At 37.5% G+C, this 22,463-nt stretch overlaps 1 protein-coding gene across 2 annotated transcripts in view; it reads left to right on the forward strand.

Annotated features, from left to right (window-relative positions):
- gwl (serine/threonine-protein kinase greatwall) overlaps positions 1-22,463 on the forward strand; it is a 221,217-nt gene that overhangs the window by 70,961 nt on the left and 127,793 nt on the right. For both annotated transcript variants that reach the window (XM_068227454.1, XM_067146201.2), the window contains exon 5: positions 20,112-20,203. In XM_068227454.1, the coding sequence (XP_068083555.1) occupies positions 20,112-20,203 (92 nt within the window). The remainder of the gene's footprint in view (positions 1-20,111; positions 20,204-22,463) is intronic.

Raw genomic sequence — 22,463 nt, forward strand, 5'->3', positions numbered from 1 at the left:
TACCATTGATGGTCTTAGGCCCCATGTCTTCCCGACGGTTCTTTTCCATGCATACAGCAAGTTCTTGGTCCGGGTTATGTTCCTTTCTATATGTGGATTCCAGGTTAGATTTTTATCTAACGCTACACCTATGTGCAGTGCCTGTTCTTTCATATATACTAGCTGATGTACCCGTGCTTCGCAACGGGATTCTCAGAAAGACTGACTTGGTGGTTTTCCTAACTGAATTCAACATAGGTCATTACAAAAACGTCAGTAGGAATATAGCGATTGAAAGCAGTGTTATCATATAAAATACTCGATCAAATGAAAAACCGCACACTTTCAACAATAGTACTACGGTGCCGATCTAAGAGTCCAAAGTTCCAGAGATGGAATAACCAGGTCGCAGACTGCCGTGAACACTCCTCTGTCATTATTCCGTTAAATATGCACACTACTCATTCCAATCAGTGCCTCAGTGTTGTGCTTGAATAGCTCGAATATTATGATGAACCAGTGTGTTACGTACCAGATACATCAGGAAATGTATGAACCAGAGGAATGGCATGCTAAAGAAGAAAGTTATCTTAATCCCCAGCTACTTCCCGCCAATATACAGGCAGGCTGTTACAGTCGGTACGACCAGGCGAGTTGCCCGTTTGGTTAGGGGCGCGCAGCTGTGAGCTTGCATCCGGGAGATAGTGGATTCGAACCCCACTGCCGGCAACCCTGAAGATGGTATTCTGATGATTCCCATTTTCACACCAGTCACACCAGGCTGTACCTTAAGAGCCAAGGCCGCTTCCTTCACACCACTATTCATTTCCTATCCCATCGTCGCCATAAGACCTACCTGTGTCGGTGCGACGTCAAACAAATTTAAAAAACCTAGGAACGCTGCAGTAATCCTATCTATCAGGGATGAGAGGAAACAGAAGACAAAAAGCACATCACAACAAACAATGGTCAATGTAATGTTATTGTTGATAAAGTTTATGAGCTTTGTATATTGCAGGCCTTCACATTAGTTTTCTTTCGACTCTGTGATATTAGGGTGTCCAACAAAATTATTTATATCATAGACTGTAGTTCCTTATTCTCATACTTTACATACCGATTTTCACTAAATTCTGTTTACCCATTTTCTCGTGACTCGGCGCTGATATGGACTTAGTAACAAATATTTCCTATAAACCGAATATCTTGGGAATCCTTCATATTATGAATTAATGAACCAGCACATGAATATCTCTGATTATATGCGGTACGGTAACAATGTATAAGACATAAGTGATCGGAATTTTAATAACTTCTTACATAACTATTACTAACTTACGACATAACTAAAGTTATGTTAGTTATGTAGTATTTATCGATACGACCACTAATAACATAAATAACTTATTTGAGAATTACATTTCAGGCCTTCCCCTAAACTACCATTTCACTCAACGTGAATAAAATAATTTGTAGCCTAGATTGCAGTGGTTCATCACCCGACATTACATACCGATTTTCATTAAATTCTCTTCAGCCGTTTTCTATTGATGCGTGTACATACATACCTACAGACACAGACAGACAGACAGACAGAAATTACGGAAAAGTAAAAAAATGCATTTCCTTGTTACTGTGGACATGGCAGATACAGAAATACATACCTGCCAACCCTTCCGATTTACCCGGAAACTTTCCGTTTTATAACTCGTCTTCCGATTTTCCGATTTATTTTTAATTCTTCCTATTTTTTTTTACCAATATAACCTCCAGTACAGTGAATACTCTTCCCGTAGGATAAGTTCGTATGTGCTTGTGTAATTTACCCCACCTCATTTTCAAGCGTTTTTATTTGATGCTTTGTTTTGCAAGTGTATCGTCCGTCGCCTTCGTGAATCGGTTTCTTGCTCGCTACAGCAGCATGTGTGCTTTACGGCTGGGGATTCGGGACGGCAATCCGTCCTACAAGCAAGAGGAGAAGCTAGCGCGCGCTAGCGACTCGGTTAATCGGGACAATGAGTTTCTTATTGTGTGGTTCGCGCACTAGTAACGTCGTTTCTGTGCGTAATTTTGTTGGAGTTGCAGGCCACGTGTTATTTCTAGCGGTTCTGTGCTTTTCCCCGTGTCAAAGTCATATGTTAATAATGTATGAGACATACCGATCTGTTTTGTATGTGGTAGTGTCGAGTATTTCAGTGCGTTTTTGTTTATCCTTACTTCATTATTTTAATGAGTTGAATGTATTTCAGGGAGTTGTGTCGGTGACAGTTTCTGATATTTTCTCTTCACGTTATGGCCAGAAAACATAAACCTTAACTCCAAGTGTTCAGAGATACCTATAAAATTAAATTTCCATTCATTTTGCATTCTAATAAAGGAAACTATTATGCGAATCACCTCGGGAGATAAATTTTATTTCGAGATATAGAGTATACAGTTATTGATCATGTATAGCACATAATTGAATCATATGTATCTACGGGCTTTTACTGAACACATCATGTTTAACGGTACTTAAAATATACAAAAAAACCTCTATTCTACGGCAACACTTTAATTATAACACTTATTATAGCAACTTTTTAGAAGACAGCATACAGTACATACGGTAGTGAAACAAGAATCGAAGCTCCGTTAACACCTTTGGAAAAATCCGTTAGTCCCTTCAGTTTGTTGTGGTTAACTTTACCTCCCTTCACGTTAAAACTTCTCGTCAATACAACGCAGCCGAGTTTCGTAAATGGAGCTTGTCACCCGCGACTTCTGGGCTTGCTTTCGTACGTGACCGGTAATTGACACCCAAGAAACTGCGAGGCTTTGCCGATTTGCCGTTCACTACAAGTTCGAGTTTTTCGGTTTCCGTCATATTAGTTTCCAGCTTCTCTGTAACTCTTTCTCTACTTGTTAACTGTTCCTCACAAACTACAAATGCCGTATTGCACAGTTAATGTTGCACAAAATTCGAGTTACAGAGTATTTTTTGCTTCAAGGGAGAAATGTTTGTTTCGAGAAATCGAGAAATTCGTGTAACCGAATTTCGAGCATAGAGAAATAAATGCACGTGAAGAATAGGACAAACGGCCGGAAAATTTAAGTTACTTCGAGATACTGAAAATTCAAGTATTGGAGGTTCGAGATATCGAAGTTTGACTGTATTATTATTCGTTTTTTTTACGAGTTGCTTTACGCCGCACCGACACAGATAGGTCTTATGGCGACGATGGGACAGAAAAGGGCGAGGAATGGGAAGGAAGCGGCATGGCCTTAATTAAGGTACAGCCCCAGCATTCGCCTGGTGTGAAAATGGGAGACCATGGAAAGCCATCTTCAGGGCTGCCGACAGTGGGGTTCGAACCCACTATCTCCCGAATACTGGATACTGGCCGCACTTAAGCGACTGCAGCTATCGAGCTTGGTTTTATTACTCGTATGTATGTGTCAAATGAGAGTGATTAGGTACATTTTCTTGTAACCATTTTTTTAAGTTTAAGATTAAAATTTAATGGTCAGTTCACGTTGTAACTGTAGATATGTATGCCTTTTACCCTGTCCTTTTTTCACTTAGACCATGGCGCAATATATGTGATGAAACTCAAGAATTAAAAAATCTTCCTATTTTTGATTTCTAAAAGTTGGCAGCTATGGAAATATCATTCATTTCAAATTCTGAGCAATGCACAGGCAAAACACTTATTTTATATATAGATTACATTTTAGGCCTTCCCCTAAACTACCATTTCACTCAGTGCGAATAACATTATTGATAGCCTAGATTATAGCGACGTATCCCCCGACTTTGCATACCAATTTTCGTGAAGATATGACCACTAATAAAATAAATATTTGAGAATTAAATTTCAGGCCTTCCCCTAAACTACCATTTCACTCAGCGTGATTAAAATAATTTATAGCCTATATTGTAGTGGTTCATCACCCGACTTTACATTCCGATTTTCATTAAATTATCTTCAGCCGTTTTCTCGTGATGCGTGTACATACATACATACAGACAGACAGACAGAAATTACGGAAAAGTAAAATATGCATTTTCTTGTTACTGTGGACATGACCGATACAGAAATGCCATTCTTTTCAAATTCTGTGCAATGTACAGACAAAACTCCTTATTTTATATATATAGATATATCTTGCCCAAAGAGCTTCAGTGATCTCTTTCCCTCTAATGTTCTCCTTCTTGTAAAAGGGACCAGAGTTATCTTGTTCTGGTTGACTGGTTCTTCCCGACACCAGTTCTCCACAAAGTTAAGTGATCTTTACATGAGGTCCTGGATAACACTCATCACCTTACCTCGTACCACAATCACTTGGTCATCTGCGTATCCTTGTGTGTAGGAACCTTGTTCCTTTAGCATAGCTATGATTTTGTTCACCACGAGGTTCCACAGCAGGGGAGAAAGAACTCCTCTCTGAGCACAGCCTCGGGTGGTCCTAACCATCAGCATTTCTTCAAACAGGGTTGCTTTTATCTTCCTTCTGTTTAACATGGATTTAATCCATTTGACAACGGTTTTACTCACCTTGCTCTTTTCCAATGCTTTGATCATAGTCTTAGGTTGTATTGCTGAAGGCTCCTTCTATATCTAGAAATGCCGCCAGTGCAATTTCTTTATATTCTAAGCTTTCCTCTAGTTTCTCACACGATTGTGCTCCTACTCTTCGAGTTGTTTTGGAACCCATCTTGAACAGACTTTGTGAAAATTAAGCCTGTTATGCATGATTTCATATGTAGAACCAAGGCTAATGTGCATATTGTTTTCCACATCATCAGCAGTCGCTCCTCTGTTATTCAGGATCATATCATGCACTTGTTAAATATTGGCATCAGTTACGGCCCAGATCTCTCCTCATCCTACAAGCTCGTGCGACACCTTTTAAATTGTTAATCCACTGGTAAACACTTCGCCATGGAAAACTGTTGTCCCTGTATTGTGCTGAAAGTCCTCCTGGTACACCGTCAGACCACAAAAAATGGATTGCAGAGGGCTGTTCTTCCTTGGTGCAAACAGAGTGTGGCATGGCCATCTTTACGTTGCAGAGCGCAAGCTGTACTGATCTGATAATGCAGAAACCTGCCACAGTGGTAGACAACGGTGCCATCTACCAGCTGGTGAGCACACAACACCATAGAGTCAACCTAAAGACAATTACAGCAAAATTGCAAATACTTATTGACTTGCCTACGTATAACCTAAGCCTAAAATGAATCATAATAAAAACTTCTCTAATCGTAGTAGAAACTTCCCACAACTTTACATTCAGAGATAAAAGAAGCAATATTACCAGAAAAGAGGGAAAGACGGTAGATATAACCGTGAATTATTAAAAGGTAGGGGCAGGAAAGACTAATGGACAATTAGCAAGATCAGTTCACACTGGTGGCTAGGGCTTGCTTAAATAATTTTAGTGCAAGAATAATTGTGTTAAGTGTGTCGAAGCATTCACTTGAGGGTAAAACACGGCACAGTATTGCACCAAATACCATATTTGAAGAAAATGAAAGAAGTGTTCATAAAAAGAGGAGAGTTTGTAGAATCGAGTAATCACGTTAATTTGCTTTTAAAATCTATTGTTGTGACAAAAGGAGTGGTGGACTCTTGGTTATTTAGCGATTCCTGCGAAATGGCTGCTGGCTTCACATAAGAAGGATGAGACCTGTGGAATATGTCTCTTTCAATGAAACGTTTATTATGTGGTGTAAAATGTTATTGTAGAATATTTTATTTGTATTCCTTTTATCTAGTATCTAAATTTGGAAATGTAACTACTAAATTGTAAAATATTATTATTGTTGAGTGATATTTTGTAATGTTCTGGAAATTTTCGTGATGCAGACTTTCGGAACAGGGTGTGCCTGTCCCTGTTGATTCCAGAAGCATGTTTTTACTAATTTTGGAAGATGGAAAATTTACGATTAGGGTTAGGTGATGTTCTGGAATATTGTGAAAAAATCGCGACTTGGTAAGGGGTTTTGATTGGTGGATCTGGGTGGCAAGAGGGAAGCTTCTGCAGTCTGACTGGTTACTCTGTGATCGCACCGGGGCCAGCCTTGCCTTCTTAAGAGAGTGAGGCAAGATTTCGTGGTCCTTTCATTTCTCGTCAGTCCAGCGATCAGACGCACATCGGCGATCCTCTGTCCCAGGATGGGCTGCCTTAGGATAAGTGCTGTTGGTTTCATTTCCATCTTATTTTATATTTAAAGTTTGCTTGAATTTTCACATAGGAGTTTACCCCTACTCTCCCAGACTCTCCACTCAATTATTCAGATGCTTTAGATTTGATTTTGGAGGCATTCCCCTTTTCTTTTAGTTTTGTAAAAGCACGGCTGACTTGATGCGTCACTCTTGCTAGCTCCTTACTGGCCTTGACAATCGGGTCCACGCACTGTAATCAGAGTAGTTACACATCTCGACATGTGGCGCTGGCGGCCTGACTATTTGCAGTATAAATGCATACTACGTTATGGAAAAGATATTGACTTCGATTGCCGATTTATCGTAATTTAGAGATATGGAGAATGTTACATAGGTTAAAGCTGTTAAAATCATTAATCCTAAGGGTTACTTTCATTGATATTTGTCAAAATAATGTGAAATGAAACTGCGGAGAGATGTAGTCCAGCTGACGTTCAGATATTGACTGTGATTGATTGATCTTAATTTAGGGAAAGAAAGATTATGTTACATTGACTATTACTGTTAAAATGATTAATCCTAAGGGCTACTTTAGTTGATATTTGTTAAAATAACGTCGTGAAATGAAACTGGGGAGAGATGGAGTAGTCCAACTGACGTTCCTTAACTGTGAGGAATAATGGTAATTACTTTTATTATCCATAGCATTTAGATACATAGCGGAAATTCCCAGAACACTTTTGATTTTCTGATGTTAATTTTGAGATTAAGAGTCATTGTTCCATTAGAGGTTTAAAATTCTTCAAGTGCTGCTGTCAGGAAGGGGGCTTTACAAGACATAAAAGTTCTACTTTTTTCTATATTCGGTCTATGCATAACATAAATATTTTGACTCAAACATGCTTAAATTTTAATTTCAATATAGGCCTATATAGTTTTAGATTACATTTCATTCATACCTTGCGCTAGAATTTTAAATACCGGGCGAGTTGTCCGTGTGGTTAGGGGCGCGCAGCTGTGAGCTTGCATCTGGGAGATACTGGGTTCGAACCCCACTGTCAGCAGCCTTGAAGATGGTTATCTGTGGTTTGCCATTATCACACCAGGCTGTACCTTCATTAAGGCCATGGCCGATTCCTTCCCACTCCTATCCCACCGTCACCATAAGACCTATCTGTGTCAGTACAACGTAAATCAAATTGAAAAAAAAAAAAAAGAAAAAAAAAAAAGAATTTTAAATACAAAGTGAGAGAAAAGTATTTTGAGTAGATACAGAGTATACTGTTCATTGCACATGTAACACTTCATACGTTGGCCTTACCGTCATAACAGTAATGGTTTCTACTTGTTAGTGTTTAAATGTTAAATTTCAAATTATCTTGGATAAAAATGTATTGTGTTGCTGCCATGTGGCAAAAATGACTCCGCCTAAAGGATTATTCAATGAAAGAAAATTTAGGGGTAATAAATGCCCGATTAACTTGATTAGCTGGCACCCCTGGAGGCCCAGGTTCAATTCCCGGCTCTGCCATGAAATTTGAAAAGTGGTATGAGGGCTGGAACGGGATCCACTCAGCCTCGGGAGGTCAACTGAGTAGAAGGGTGGAGGGGGGGATTGATTCCCACCTCAGCCATCCTCTAAGTGGTTTTCCATAGTTTCCCACTTCTCCTCCAGGCAAATGTGAGGATGGTACTTAACTTAAGGCCGCGGCCGCTTCCTTCCCTTTTCCTTGTCTATCCCTTCCAATCTTCCCATCCCCAAGGCAAGGCCTCTGTTCAGCATAGCAGTTGCAGCCACCTGGGCAAGCTACTGGTCGTTCTTCCCTGTTGTATTCCCCGACCCGAAGTCTCACACACCAGGACACTGCCCTTGAGGTGGGATGCCTCGCTGAGTGCGAGGGAAAAACCAATCCTGGAGGGGTAAACAGATTAAGAAAGAAAGAAGATAAGTACCCGAAATAGAAACAAAAAACTATGATGAAAGTGCTAACTGCTTTGAGCCACTCCATAGTTTTGTCCTGGTCTACAGAGAATTAATGAAATGATAGTGTCCCTTTGCTCTTTTTTTCCTGTTTGAAGTGCAAAAAGGCACACAGCAATTCATATTGGAATATTTCCAAACACAGTTAAAGGAAAGTAAATCACTACACAATTAAAAAAAAGAATTAGTGCATAAATTAAAATTCTTGTTTAGGACGAAGTTATGGCGAGAAATCACTTTGAGCCACTCATTACATGTGTTCTTGTTTGCAGAAAATTTCTGTTTGAAGAACAAAAAGGCGCACAATAATATCACATATTCCAAGATTTGTAAACACAGTTTAAAAAATCAAATCACCACATTCCACAATAACAAAATAAACTGATTAGCACGTAACTGTCAGCTCTCAATATCAAGCCAACAAACACCTCATTTCGAACACATTGCCAAAATTTACGACAACAAAACAATATAAATAAAACTGGAAATGTGGTCATTTGCGGTATACAGCTTCCTACCAGTGACTAGGATGCCAGCGCTCATTTTATTTCCGTCGGGGTTTGCCTCCAGTAACTTTCCATCACTTGATGCATGCTAGTTTTTCCTTTGCCCTGCATCAAAAGGTGTTTTTGGTGTGGGAGTAAGTTGAACTGGCCTCTGCGTCAAGTTTAAGTATTAGAATAATAACAGTAAGTTATTTATTAAATTGACCACCTAATCAATACAATAAGTCATTGTCTTGGATGATTTACATTGATCTATTAACTAAAAATGGTACATGTTTCGCCTAGTATGAAGGCATTACTGTTATTATTCTAATCAAATATCATCAATATGGACCAAAAATGATATTTATTACTTGTAATAAGTTTAAGTATTTCTGATTTCCCCTGTGTTTCCATTATGTGGCGCGATTTTCTGTACCATGTGATTCCTATTAGCCTTAAACGTTGTATTCTAGAAGTTGCATTATGTGAAGGTAGCTTTGGTTAGCCTCTTTGACTTAAAAGAAAAACCCTTGGCAAATTACATCTAATTTGTTGTTTTGAGAGATCGTACCTGGATTTTTGAATCGATGGATTTTGTTTCGAATTTTCCTTGTAATGTTTATTTTTGAAAATAATATCTCAAATCAAGGAATCACTGTTGATTTTTCTAGAAACCCGCAACCTACGTATCCCATTGGCCCTGGTAGGGTTTCCATGCCTGCTCCACATCCTTTTATTATAGTCGTCATGTTACCCCACCTCAAGGTACCTACACTACTAGGTAGGCTACTCCGGCCGTTGGAGCTCCCATTGGCTGGAGCGCTATGATGTCACGCGATATGAACGATAGCGAGTAAGGTACAGCAAGCCTGTCAGTTCTCGTGACTGTGAAACATCTTCCCAATCTTTCATCAAATAATAGTCTGGTTTAGTGCGATTCGATAAGTAACGGTACTTCCAATAGATTTTAAAACATGAAAATACGTTAAATTTCGTCACATGCTGAGCAGGTAGAACATCAACTATCAAATACATGACATATAATACGATAAGAAATAAAATATTGCCATGCAACTCAAAATAATTTATTTCCTGATGAAGGAAATATTTAGATCAAATGGCATAAGAAAATATGCATCATGTCGACATCTTTGTGGAATTATATTAAAGTATTAAAACGTACATGTCAGGAGACTTAATTAGTTGATGAACCAGCCCAAAACTCAGCCTTCTTATTGGCATATTTTCTCAGTGCTAGCTCCTTACTCTTTGCATTTAAATGTCATATCCTAATAAATATCTTGGTCCTTACATAAAGACAAATTATTTTGTCATGGAATACTGGAAATTTTGACTTAGTAATAGAAATAAGAGTTTTCATGACGTTTTTCCATCTGGATACAGTGAAACACACCAAATGAAATTTTGAACTGGGCTGTGTTTTTTAATCACTCATGGCTGGGATGTGTGAGTCCCCCTTTCGAAATAACCAAGATCCAGTAACAGGTCTCTTCTCGCACGGCATTTTTGTCTCTTTCTTCGTATTTACTGTATATCGAATCACGGATACTGTATTATTTCATGAGCTTCGAAACATATTCAGAAATATAAGTTATTAGCACATAATAATGTTAATGTTATTGGATTTTACGTTCCACTAACTATGTATTTGAGCATCTTCACCACCGGACTGAGACAGGATCGAACCTACCAAGTTGAGCTAAGAAGGCCAGCGCTCTAACATCTAAAATTGCTACTCAGGCTATTAGCACAACGTTTGTCCAACCCTTGTCCCATTTCCCTACGGGGTCGGGTATGAGGTATCTGTCGTGGTGGGTTTTTATGACCGGGTGCCCTTCCTGACGTCAACCTCATCAGAGGAGTTAATGAGATGAAATGAATGATGTGATATATGATAGTAGGGAGAGGGTGAAACCCGGTGCTGACACATAGCCTACTCCTGTCAAATAGGACCAAAGGGTCTGCTGAAGGATTAACGTCCTCATCCGATGGACGAATCACTCTCAACGGCGTCATGTGCCCTCACTCCATATGAGCACTGCGGAGAGGTTTGGAATTTAATCCAGGCTTTTAGCATGCAATCTAGTGATTAGAAATTGTATACCACCACCTCCCCTACCCTGCCAGCCAACATTCTGATGGTGAACATTTTTTCGAGCTACGGGACTCGAACTGGCTAACCTCGATGTCAGACCATTTAGACTTCTCATTATTTATAAGTTTCATTTTCCATATTGATTGGATTCACTGTACGGACAAGAAATGTGTTCCACCTATCAATACTTATTTATTGTAAATGGATTTACATTAGTACCGGTTTTGGCCTTCCATGGCCATCATCAGCTAGTACATAATTATATTACAGCCATTAGACAATATCACAAAGATGTTATTATGTTAGATCATCCGGATGTCTAATGGGGATGAAAATAAAATATATATTGTAGTAGTGGTTGTCTATGTGAGGTTAAAATATCTGTGATCAAAGTGGTGATGAAGGCTACAGTAAACTAAAACATATTGGTATACATTGGACATGAGTACATTAAACATATTAAAATACATAAGCCACAGTATAAAACACTTAATAAGTTAAACGCACTAAAATATGGTATATATATGTTAAAACACTTGTTAAAATTTGACTTCGTGTTGCGTGGATTTCCTTCTTCAATCTTCTTTATGGTTCTTGTGCTTCTGTATCATGTTAATTTAGTTGTATGAAGTGATCTTCGAGATTATTCTATAGCTGATATGTCATATTGATTCGTGGTGAAAACCCTTGTCATGAAAATTTTTTTGAGTTCTATGTAATCCAACTGTTGATGTACTTCAGTAAGTTTTATGATAGACTGCAAGACTTGAGTTTAAATTTTGATTAGGAGCTGTTGGTGGTGACACCTCTCTCATCTGTATTCTTGTTGTAGTTATTATCTGTAAAGATAAGCTAATGTAAGTATAGTGTGCGTATGAAGGAATGCCCGGTGTGTGTATGGAAATGAAAAGAGTACTTATTGTTGTTGTGGTGGAGGTCGTGTAGCGATATGTTTGGAGGCTTGCTGTGTTCTACTACGAGTGCGTCTGGGGCTTATGTTAGCTGTGGAGAGGGATGTAGGTGGAGGGGTAGGAGGAGTGGCTATTGTGGAGGTAGGGGTGGGGTTAGGCTTGTGATTCGTCGGTTTATTAGGGCGTGTGTTTACTATTTTGAGATAGTCATTTTTTAATGCAGGAATGGCTTTATCAAAGATTATGCTGGTTTTCTCTGTAATTTAAAGTTAAAAACTTCATAACTGATCCGTATTGAACAAATAGTAACAATGTTAAAAAAGGAAAAATGTTCCACCTTTTCAATACAATAACACTGTTGCACGAATCAATGTAGCAACATATTTAATTTATTAAGGGACTGGTTTCGACATCTGTCCATGACATCATCAGCCTACACAAAAAATGGCAAGGTTAACACAATGGTAGCACTTATGACACTTTTCTTGAATTAAAAATAGAAGTTCATGTAGAGGTTCTTGAGCACTCTTGCTGATCTTGTATTTCATGACAAGGCTAAATTAAATGTCAACCTCATAATAATACTTACCTTACCATTTTCACTTTTCTATTTCTTATTTCTTTCCTTTCCTTAGATATCAAAAAATCCATATCAGTACTAATAGTCTCATATTCTAAGAGTTTTTATATATACCACTGTCCTCCTTTTGAAGTACTAAAACAAAATTATATAATTTGTTACCTAGCAACCAAAATTTTATTCCTTGAATAACAACAATTGTGAACTATACTACATCTTTTTAACCTCAAGATCAGCAAGAGTGCTCAAGAACCTCTACATGAACTTGTATTTTTAATTCAAGAAAAGTGTCATAAGTGCTACCATTGTGTTAACTTCTTGCCATTTTTTTGTGTAGGCTGATGATGACATGGACAGATGTCGAAACCGGTCCCTTAATAAATTAAATATGTTGCTACATTGATTCGTGCAACAGTGTTATTGTATTGAAAAGGTGGAACATTTTTCCTTTTTTAACATTGTTTCTCTGTAATGTCGTTAATGTTATGATTGGGATTAGCGTATTGGTCCAGAGAAATATAGAATTCTTCGGTTATGTTGAGTAGGGGGCCCTTAGAATTTGTTTAATATTGTCATATCATTATTGATGTCTATGAAACTATGCTTAGGTTCTTCTATATGTTGGCCTATTGATGAGAAATGGTTGTGTTTTACAGCATTTATATGTTCATTGTAGCGGATGGCGAAGTTTCTCCCTGTGCGTCCAATATAACTTGTGTCACAGTTGTTGCATTTGATACGGTAGACACCTGATTGATTATATTTATTGATATTGTTGACTGTTTTGGTGTTTTGTATGGTGTTGGTGATATTGTGTATGGTTTTGAATGCTATTTTCAGATTGTGCTTCTTGAAAATATTATAGTATATATATATATGGTGTTGTTGAAGGTGAATAAGGCATAATCTTTCTTGGGTTTGGCTGTTTTACTTAATTTGGTTTTAGGTTGAGATTATATTTTGTGAATGATTTTGTTGACCATTTCTTTGCTATATCCGTTATGTTTGTCGTGGATTAATTTTAATTCTTTATTTAGATCTTTTATTACCATTGGGATATTAAAAGCTCTATATATCATGCTATAGTAGGCTGCTCTTTTGTGTGTGTTAGGATGAATGGAATAATTTTTTATGGTATTTAAGGTGTGTGTGTCAGTTTCCTGTAGATATTATCTTACTTATCTATGCAATAATGCAAAGCTTCTTCAAATTGTCAAACATATTAGAATCCATTGTCTTTACACACATGGTCAGGGGTGTTCTTTCTGAACAATGTTGTATTACAAGCTGCCATACAGTTTCTGTGTTGTAAAGGTTTGTTAACTAAGCTCGCTAGCTGCAGTCGCTTAAGTGCAGCCAGTATCCAGTATTCGGAAGATAGTGTGTTCAAACCCCACTGTCGGCAGCCCTGAAGATGGTTTTCCGTGGTTTCCCATTTTCACACCAGGCAAATGCTGGGGCTGTACCTTAATTAAGGCCACAGCCGCTTCCTTCCCATTGCTAGGCCTTTCCTATCCCATCGTCGTCATAAGACCTATCTGTGTCAGTGTGATGTAAAGCAAATAGGAAAAAAATATATATCCCGTACCATACCACGAGCATCATAAACCATTAAGAATGCGAGAAAATGATTCAAAATATTTAAAATATTCTAATAAATTCCATAAAATGGAATAATAATGATGCAAAAAGCAAGAAAATGACCTAAAAATAAGATACTTAGAAAAATGACTTAATAAATATGCATTTCTGTTATATGGGGGCCATGAATGGGATTTGCATATAAGTTAGCAATGTCTGTGGTGAACCATATAAGAGATGACATGTCATCAGAATCCGGGCCCTGGTCATCACACTAGGGTTTCTTATTATGAGGGAGGATCAAATATAAATGGGATTTTATTTTTTATTTAAATTAATTTATTGAAAAACACAACGCAATTACAATTTTATTTTTCCACATAGTTTACTGCTTGGAAATGCATTTGTTCCAGCGTATGCCCTCATCATAAAAAGAATGGGGTCGTGTCACCAGCCAGTTGCGCACAAAGCCTTCCACACTCTTGTCATCTTCAAATCGTTGCCCTCCTGGAGTTTCTTTAAGCGGTCCAAACAAATGGAAATCGCAGGGCGATAAGTCCAGGCTGTAAGGAGGATGATCAAGTGTAGTCCAGTGCATTTCCTGTAGCTTGGAGACAGAGTTGCAGTATGGGGCCGTGCATTGTCGTGGATGAGGATGACATGTCGAATCGGTTGGTCTCGTCTTTTGCGGTGATATGCAACATGGCCTTGTTCAACAGATTGCAGTAGTGGGCAACATTGATTGTGCGTTGCTCATGCACGTCGATCGTCATCAATGATGTTTTTAACCGCACAAATGTTTTCGTCTGTAATGCTGGTCCGAGGACGGTGTTGATGTTCAGGAAAAAAAATCCCAATTATATTTGATTGACCTTCATACATCTCATATTTGAAGGCTAACACAATACTAATGATCGCACAAACACAAAATTTATAATTTACAGGCCTGAGCCCTGCATTTATTAAAACTTGAATAATAACAAAGACATGCGTAGAACCATTAAAATGTAAACCCAGTACCGCAGATTCATTGTACTTTTGACTACATGCGACTATGAAGTAATTAGCTCTCAATTCTTCCACCAAAGTCAAAGATAAGGGCCAACTGCTTTATGCATGTCGACTATCCGCTATCGTTAGTGGAAAGTCTCTCATTCGTGGATATACATCAGTTGTCCTGTGCATAAGAATATATATTATCTTTGGTATCACAGTCATTTATTTTCAAGAAGATCGTGGCGTGGATTTAAGCTTGTTCACTGACATCATGTCATATGTCACAGGGCTTTTGTTACAAACTCAAAAATCAAGAATCTTTATTTGCCATTGACCAATGAAATAGGTTTTGTCAACTGATAATAATTTAGTATTTAATATTACTAAGGCTAAATGAACATACACCTTTTATTAAAACTTAATACTAACATTACGCATTTCTAAGAATTCAGAGATATTATAAAATGGATTTTCTATTAACCAATCATTCGCTTTTCTTTTAAAATTACTTAAAGGAGAGGACCATGCAGAATGTGGTAATTTATTAAATAATCTTAAACAACTGATTTTATGTGAGTGAGCAATTTTTGACAGCCTGTGAATTGGGATGTCAATGTCTGCTTTGCCCCGAGTATCATGAAGGTGAATGTTTTCCCTAGTACTGAATTCATTTATGTTGTTTTTAACATATAACAATGATGTATAAATATACAAATTTATAATTCAGTATTTTAAGCTTAATGAGGAGAGGTCGACAATGGTCAATTGCACCAGCCCTACACATTGTTCGGACAGCCTTTTTCTGTATTAGAAGAATATTATATACATAAGAAGAATGCCCCCATAATAACAGTCCATAAGTAATGTGTGACTGGAAGAGACCAAAATATGCCATCCTTAGGTAGTCACTGCTAACTAAATCCCTCAATTATCAAATAGGCCACTCGTGATATTTTTTTTACAAACATGATCACTTACTTAGTTCACATAACACCAAAGAGATGGCCTGCTTGTTTTCAAAAGCTGTTAATATCTGATTAACAATTTCAAGAACAGCAGTAGTAGTACATTTACCTTGTTGAAACCCAAACTGACTGTTGGATAGGAGATTGTAAGTTTCAAAATAGTTACTAAGTTGATTGTACAAAAGTGATTCAAATATTTTAGAAATTATTGGAACAATGAGACTGCACGATAGTTCTGAAGAAATTGTTTGTCCCCACTTTTAAATACTGGAATAACTTTAGAAATTTTAAGTAAATCAGGAAACACTCCAAACTCTAAACACTTATTAAAAATAAAAGCTAGAGGTTCAAAAACCAGATGTATTATTCTTTTGATGATGTAATTAGATAACCAATAACAATCCATACTCTTAGAGTTTGATAATTTTAATCTAACTTTAATTACTTCATCAGATGTGATTTCAACCCAATGGAAAGTTTTTCGGCAGGGGGTTGATTGTGAAGAAAGTCAGTCACAGCCGTACCTGTTGCCTTAATTTGATCTCCGATTTCGAGTTTAGGAAATAATTATTCAGTTCTTCAGGATTGAGAAATGTGTCTTGAGTTCGAGTAGGGATGTTTTCATGTACTATAACATCCCATGCTGCCTTGCATTTGTTGGGTGCATTCTCAATATATTTTTCACAAACTAAAGTATTGGCATGGATAAGTTTTCTTTTATATAACTTTTTACAATTAAGATAAGCTTTATACACGCCATTCTGCTCGGTTCCTCCTTGACAAGAGGTTTTATAAATTTTGTACAGTAGAAACATTCTTTCTCTATACTGAGGCAATTCATCAGTATACTAGTTCATCTTCTTGCTTTTAAGGTTACCATTACGACTAATTTTTACCATTGGTGAACATAAAGTTTCCAAATACAGTTTCAATATAATTTTCTCCCATTTGAAATTCAAATACAAAGCCCCAGTTAAATTGTTTCAGATTTTCAATAAATATGTTAATATAATTATCACCCTGACTTTTTACCCACATCAGAACAGGTTTGTCATTGTAAATTATGTCAGGCTGGTTAAGATATAATGATAAAACAAAGGGGGTCATGATCTGCAAAACCCCCACCAACAAGTCTAAGTTTATACAAATCTCTTGAAAAATTTACAATAATATTATCCAAGCATGCATTATTATTTGCAGGTAGCTTGTTTGTGCAAGTTAAATTTAGAGTTCTTAGTAAATTCAGAAAATTTCTAGAAATCTGCCCATCTGAATATGCCATCTCTATGTTAAAATCCCCACAAACAGCAACTTTGGCCTTAAACTTCAAAATTTTTTCCATTACTAATTCAAAATTCTTAACAAATACATAAGCATCAGCATTTGGAGATCTATACAAACTAACAATTATCAAATTTTGATCAACCAGCTTCACACAACTACATTCTCCTGCTAATTCCACACAATATTGACTTAAATCAATTTTTACAAACTTAAAACACTCTCTAACTAAAATCCCAGCTCCCCCATTTTTCTTTTTACTCCTACAAAATATATCTGCAACAGTATATCCACCGGGCAAAAAATATTCTACTTGATGTTCAGAAAGCCAATGCTTCCATACACAGATCACATCAACTTTCTCACTTTGGCAAAAGTGTTCTAATTCGAACATTTTATTTCTAATACATTGGATATGAGACCTGTGCAGAGTCCATTTTTAAGGAATGTTTACTGTATGTTGTGCAATGTTGTGGTAGAATATTTTATTCATATTCCATTTACCTACCTAGCCTGTACAGTGTAAAAGATTATTGTGGAATGTTTTGTTTGTATTCCCTTTGTCTACTTAAGCAACTACTATTCTAGAAGCATGTCCTTTCTAATACTGGAAGATTGAAAGTTCGCGATTAATGTCTGCCTATGTTCTGGAATGTGGTGAAAACATCGCGACTTGATAAAGAGTTTTGATTGGTGGATCTGGGTGGCGATAGGCAAGCTTCTGTGCTCTGATTAGTCACTTGGTAATCACACCAAGGCCAGACTTCCCTTTTTAAGAGAGCGAGGCAAGATTTCGTGGTCTTTCATTCTCTCGTCAGTCCAGTGATTAGACGCACATCGGCTACTCCTCGCTCCCGAGATGGGCTACCTTGGGGTAAGCACTGATGATCTCAGTTCGACCTTAAATTATATTTAATGTTCACTTGCATTTCCACATGGGAGTTTGCCCTACTCACCCAGACTCGCCACTCAGTTACTTCAGTAGCCTTAGCTTTTCAGCTGGGCCTGCCTGTTTGCTTTCGAGGCATTCCCCTTTCCTTTTGTTTTGCCAAACATGTAATTTGTAGATTAATTTAATTTCCTTCGGGGTTTGCCTCTAGTATCTCCGTGTCACTTGATGCATGCTGGTTTTTTCGCTGCCCCGCATCAGAAGTGTTTTTGGTGCGGGAGCAAGTTGAACTGTCCTCTGCGCCAAATTTAAATATTTCTGATTTCCCCCTATTCGCACTGTGTGGCTCAGATGTCTTAGAAAGCACCTTGACGTTCATTTAATATTGTAAGTGTATCCTGTGTCTCTTCTTACCCTCAATATTGTATTGTAGAAGTTGCATTATGTTAAGATATCTCTAGTTAACCTGTTGACCTAATAGCAAAGCACTTGGCAAGGTACATCTAATTTGTATTTCGAAAATGGTGTAACTAGATTGTTTTGGATAGATTAATTTTGTTCGGAATTTATCTTTTAATGTTTGTTTCGGAAAATAATATCTTGAATCAAGAGATCACCATTGATTTTTCTGGAAACCCGCAACTTTTGTATCTCTATGGCCCTGGTAGGTTTGCCCAGACCCGCTCCAAGTTCTTTTACTATATTTGTCACGTTGCCCAACCTGACATGTATTTTGTGTGTATTGGCGCAGTTCATCTGATTTTTATTGTACGTTAAGGTTTTAAGGTGCCTTGCAATTTGTTTCATTTTTCCACTTTTCTTTACTGTGTATCGTGTAACCAATGAAAACCAGTTACAGGATATTCACTTGCAATAAATTGAGAGATTTACCCTTGCTATCCTTCTTTTGGTTGCCATTTACCTCTCGGCAACTCCTTTTTTTTTTTTTTTTTTTTTCACTCATTACTGGTGGAGATTTCTGACTGGATGTTTCATGTACTGGTATTTTATGAATAGGAGAATAACATACCTGAGTTTCGCTACTTACTAAACTATCTTTGATAATACCGGGCGAGTTGGCCATGCGCGTAGAGGTGCGCGGCTGTGAGCTTGCATCCGGGAGATAGTAGGTTCGAATCCCACTATCGGCAGCCCTGAAAATGGTTTTCCGTGGTTTCCCATTTTCACACCAGGCAAATGCTGGGGCTGTACCTTAATTAAGGCCACGGCCGCTTCCTTCCAACTCCTAGGCCTTTCCTATCCCATCGTCGCCATAGGACCTATCTGTGTCGGTGCGACGTAAAGCCCCTAGCAAAAAAAAAAAAAAAAACTTTGATAATGGTTTGATTTGGTGACCGATCTGATTCAATCACAGATGCTAGTTTTGGTTTACATGGCCTCTTCAAATTCATAACATTTTCTAGTTGACTGAGCCAGCTTGAAGAACACCTGGCTCCTTCTACTAGTTTTCCTGGTGCGTATTATAAGCTAAGGATGTTGCATTTTAAAAAGTACATATCTTATGATGAATAAAATCGAGAACAATATTAGCAATCTTTCGTTTACGTGAATTGTTTAGATGGAGGCCATTTTTTGTGTAACAGTGTATCTCGAAACTGCTGCATTCAATAACGTGAGTATTGACTTGGTCCACTTCATTGTTCACACACGAGTCTCCACTCAAATCATGCCTGTGGGGCAGGTTCACTACAAGCTATAGGTACAAGCTGATAGGTAGAAGTAAGAAAGTGTGAAAAACTGGAAAACAGATGGTTTTCGGGGCGCCAAAACTTCGGCACCAGTAGCAAAATCAGAGTCACTGCGGCAACCTGGTGCCCAGGATTTCTGCACCCCTGAATTAAGGCTATAGTCACTTCCTTCCGATTCCTAGCCATGTCCTATTCCATCATCACCAAAATATCTGTCTTGAGTCGGTGTGGCATAAAGCCAATTGCAGGAAGAAAGAGAGAATGGAAAGTTTGAAGTCATCATAAATGATTAATATATCTGTAACACTTCAAACCTCCTTGCAGATTTTATTGCGCATTTTAACTCTTTTACTGTGGCACTTGTTCTCTCCTTGTAATCCATTCTGTGTGCAGCTGTTTTTTTTCTTCCTGCAGTCTGTATGTCATATATTTAAGAGTTAATTGTGATGTTCTCTAATAAATGTATTTCTTTCCTTGTTGCAGTTGTAACTGAGCGGAATGCACTTGCTCTCTCTCGTAGTCCATTCTGTGTGCACTTGTTCTATTCCCTGCAGTCTGCATCTCATATTTATCTGGTAAGATAAAAGAAATGATTGGTTAGTGAGAGAATATAACAGTTCTTTATATCATTCAAATCTGTGTTTATATCAACAAGGAGTCCTATTGTGGATAAAATCTTGAGTTAGGAAAGATGACTTACCTTTAATTTATATGGTGGGATCTTCAGGGCCTTTACCTTCTTTGCTGGCTCCAACATCTCAGTGTTTTTGAGCATATTGATGATCTGACTGACAGTTGTGGGGTATATTCTAAATCTTCTGTGTTCTTAGTGCTGTTGGTGAAAGAATCCTTTGTAATAGCAATTATTTGTTAAATAGGAAAATTTAAATAAGAAAAATAAATTAATCAAAAATAAATTGATAAACTTCTGTATAAACCTGAATAGAAAATGCATCAAAAGAAGAACTTACAGACTGTAATTTACACAGATTACTTCCATAACCTAAAATTATTTAAAAAAAACTCTCAAATAATATTGAAAAGCCTGAAAAGGAGAAATCACAAGACAGCTTTTCTAATCTGCTATGCAGATTGGACAAAATGAAGCCATAGGTGGCCGTGATTGTTAAGGCATTAAAGTCTATTACAGCCAACATTCTGCTGGTGACTTTTTTCGACTGTAATAGACGCTGTTGATGGTGATTCGTCCGTCAGATGCGGATGTTAAGCCTCGAGCAGATCACTTGGTGCTATTCGACAGGAGTAGGCTATGTGCTGGCACCGGGTTTCACCCTTTCCCTTCCTACTGTCAAATATCACGTCATTCATTTAATCCTATTCACCCATCTGATGAAGTTGACGTTAGGAAGGGCCATCCGATTATAAAAACTTGCTACGAAGATTTGTTTTGCTCCATATTCGGCCCCATAGAAGGATGGGACAAGGGTTGGGGAGAGAGAGAGAGAGAGAGAGAGAGAGAGAGAGAGAGAGAGAGGGGCGCACGCGCGCGCGCGCACACACACAAACACACACAATATGCCAATACTGAAAATCCCTCTTCTAATTTATTGGATAGTCGAAAAGGATAGTTAAATTTTAAATGAAATCCAAGTTATGAGGTTAGAAAATATCTTTGTTTAAGACAAAGTATGAAGCGAAGTTGAATAACTATTACATTTGAAAACCTCTATTAAAATTAAAAGAACAAAACCCATGATAGAATAAATCGATTCGAAATGAGTAAATTTAAACTGAAAATGAAAAGAACCTTACCCCATGAAGTGACAACGCTCCCTGAGGTACAAGAGCTACTTGGACACCCATCCAAGCTCATTCAGACCCCAACCAGAAGTGCAGCCATGCTATGACATGTTCCTGTGAGAAAGCAAGCACGCATTTGTGAAGTGAAAGGAAACAGAGCAGCAAGTTTGGAAATTAGGACTCAACTTTTCAACTGCTTCTAACCAGTAACATTTGAATTTTCCTGTATTCTGAAATTTAATATCTTGATATACTTATGGAAGTGTTGTTTTCATGGTTCGCTTGATTCAGCAGATGTACAAGTGGAAATACACATGCACAAGGTGTGCTACAAGAACATTTCACTTCAAATTTCAATGCGCTCAACATTTTACAAGGACATACAGTACTGTGATGGATTGAAGAATCAACAGTTATTTTGCCAGTTGCCCTGATGATTTTGTTGCAGTTTTGAGTGAACACGATAAATCTTCATAACTGAGTTTTTTGATTGGATACCTTGATAAGTCATTGGTTTCTGGTTCTGACAGCTACAGAGATTCAAGTGATGATCATCCTAGAAGCAATAATATTCTGGTAAAAATAATTGTACTATACCAGAACACCTATAACTTAAACTATTAGAACTCGTCACTTTAATGATGCGACTTCTATCTACAAATTTAATTGATGTAGATCAAAAGTCTTTTTTGCCATGCAGTATCTCTGGCATATCTTTTCTGGTAAAAATTCAACTCATTGCCTTAAATGGATTATATTAGTCAAAAATACTCATGAGATGATTAAAAGTGATCTTTCAAGCAAGGTTATGGATGAACTGATGACCCTCTTAAGGGCTTTTATTATGTGCTACCATTTCAAATTGTGATAACACTGTAGTTAATAAATTATTCAATTAATCATCGATATGAAAACCTAACCAGTAACAATAACTCCATTAATCAACCAGTATAACATTGGAGAAGTTGCCCATAATATACCCCAAGTCCTTGGATCTTTGCATGGTTTCCATCTGACTAAATCCTACATTGATAAGGTCTGAATAATTTGAACATTTTTAATACAGTAAAATGG

The sequence above is a fragment of the Anabrus simplex genome, chromosome 4 (assembly GCF_040414725.1).
Source record: "Anabrus simplex isolate iqAnaSimp1 chromosome 4, ASM4041472v1, whole genome shotgun sequence".
NCBI lineage: Eukaryota > Metazoa > Arthropoda > Insecta > Orthoptera > Tettigoniidae > Anabrus > Anabrus simplex.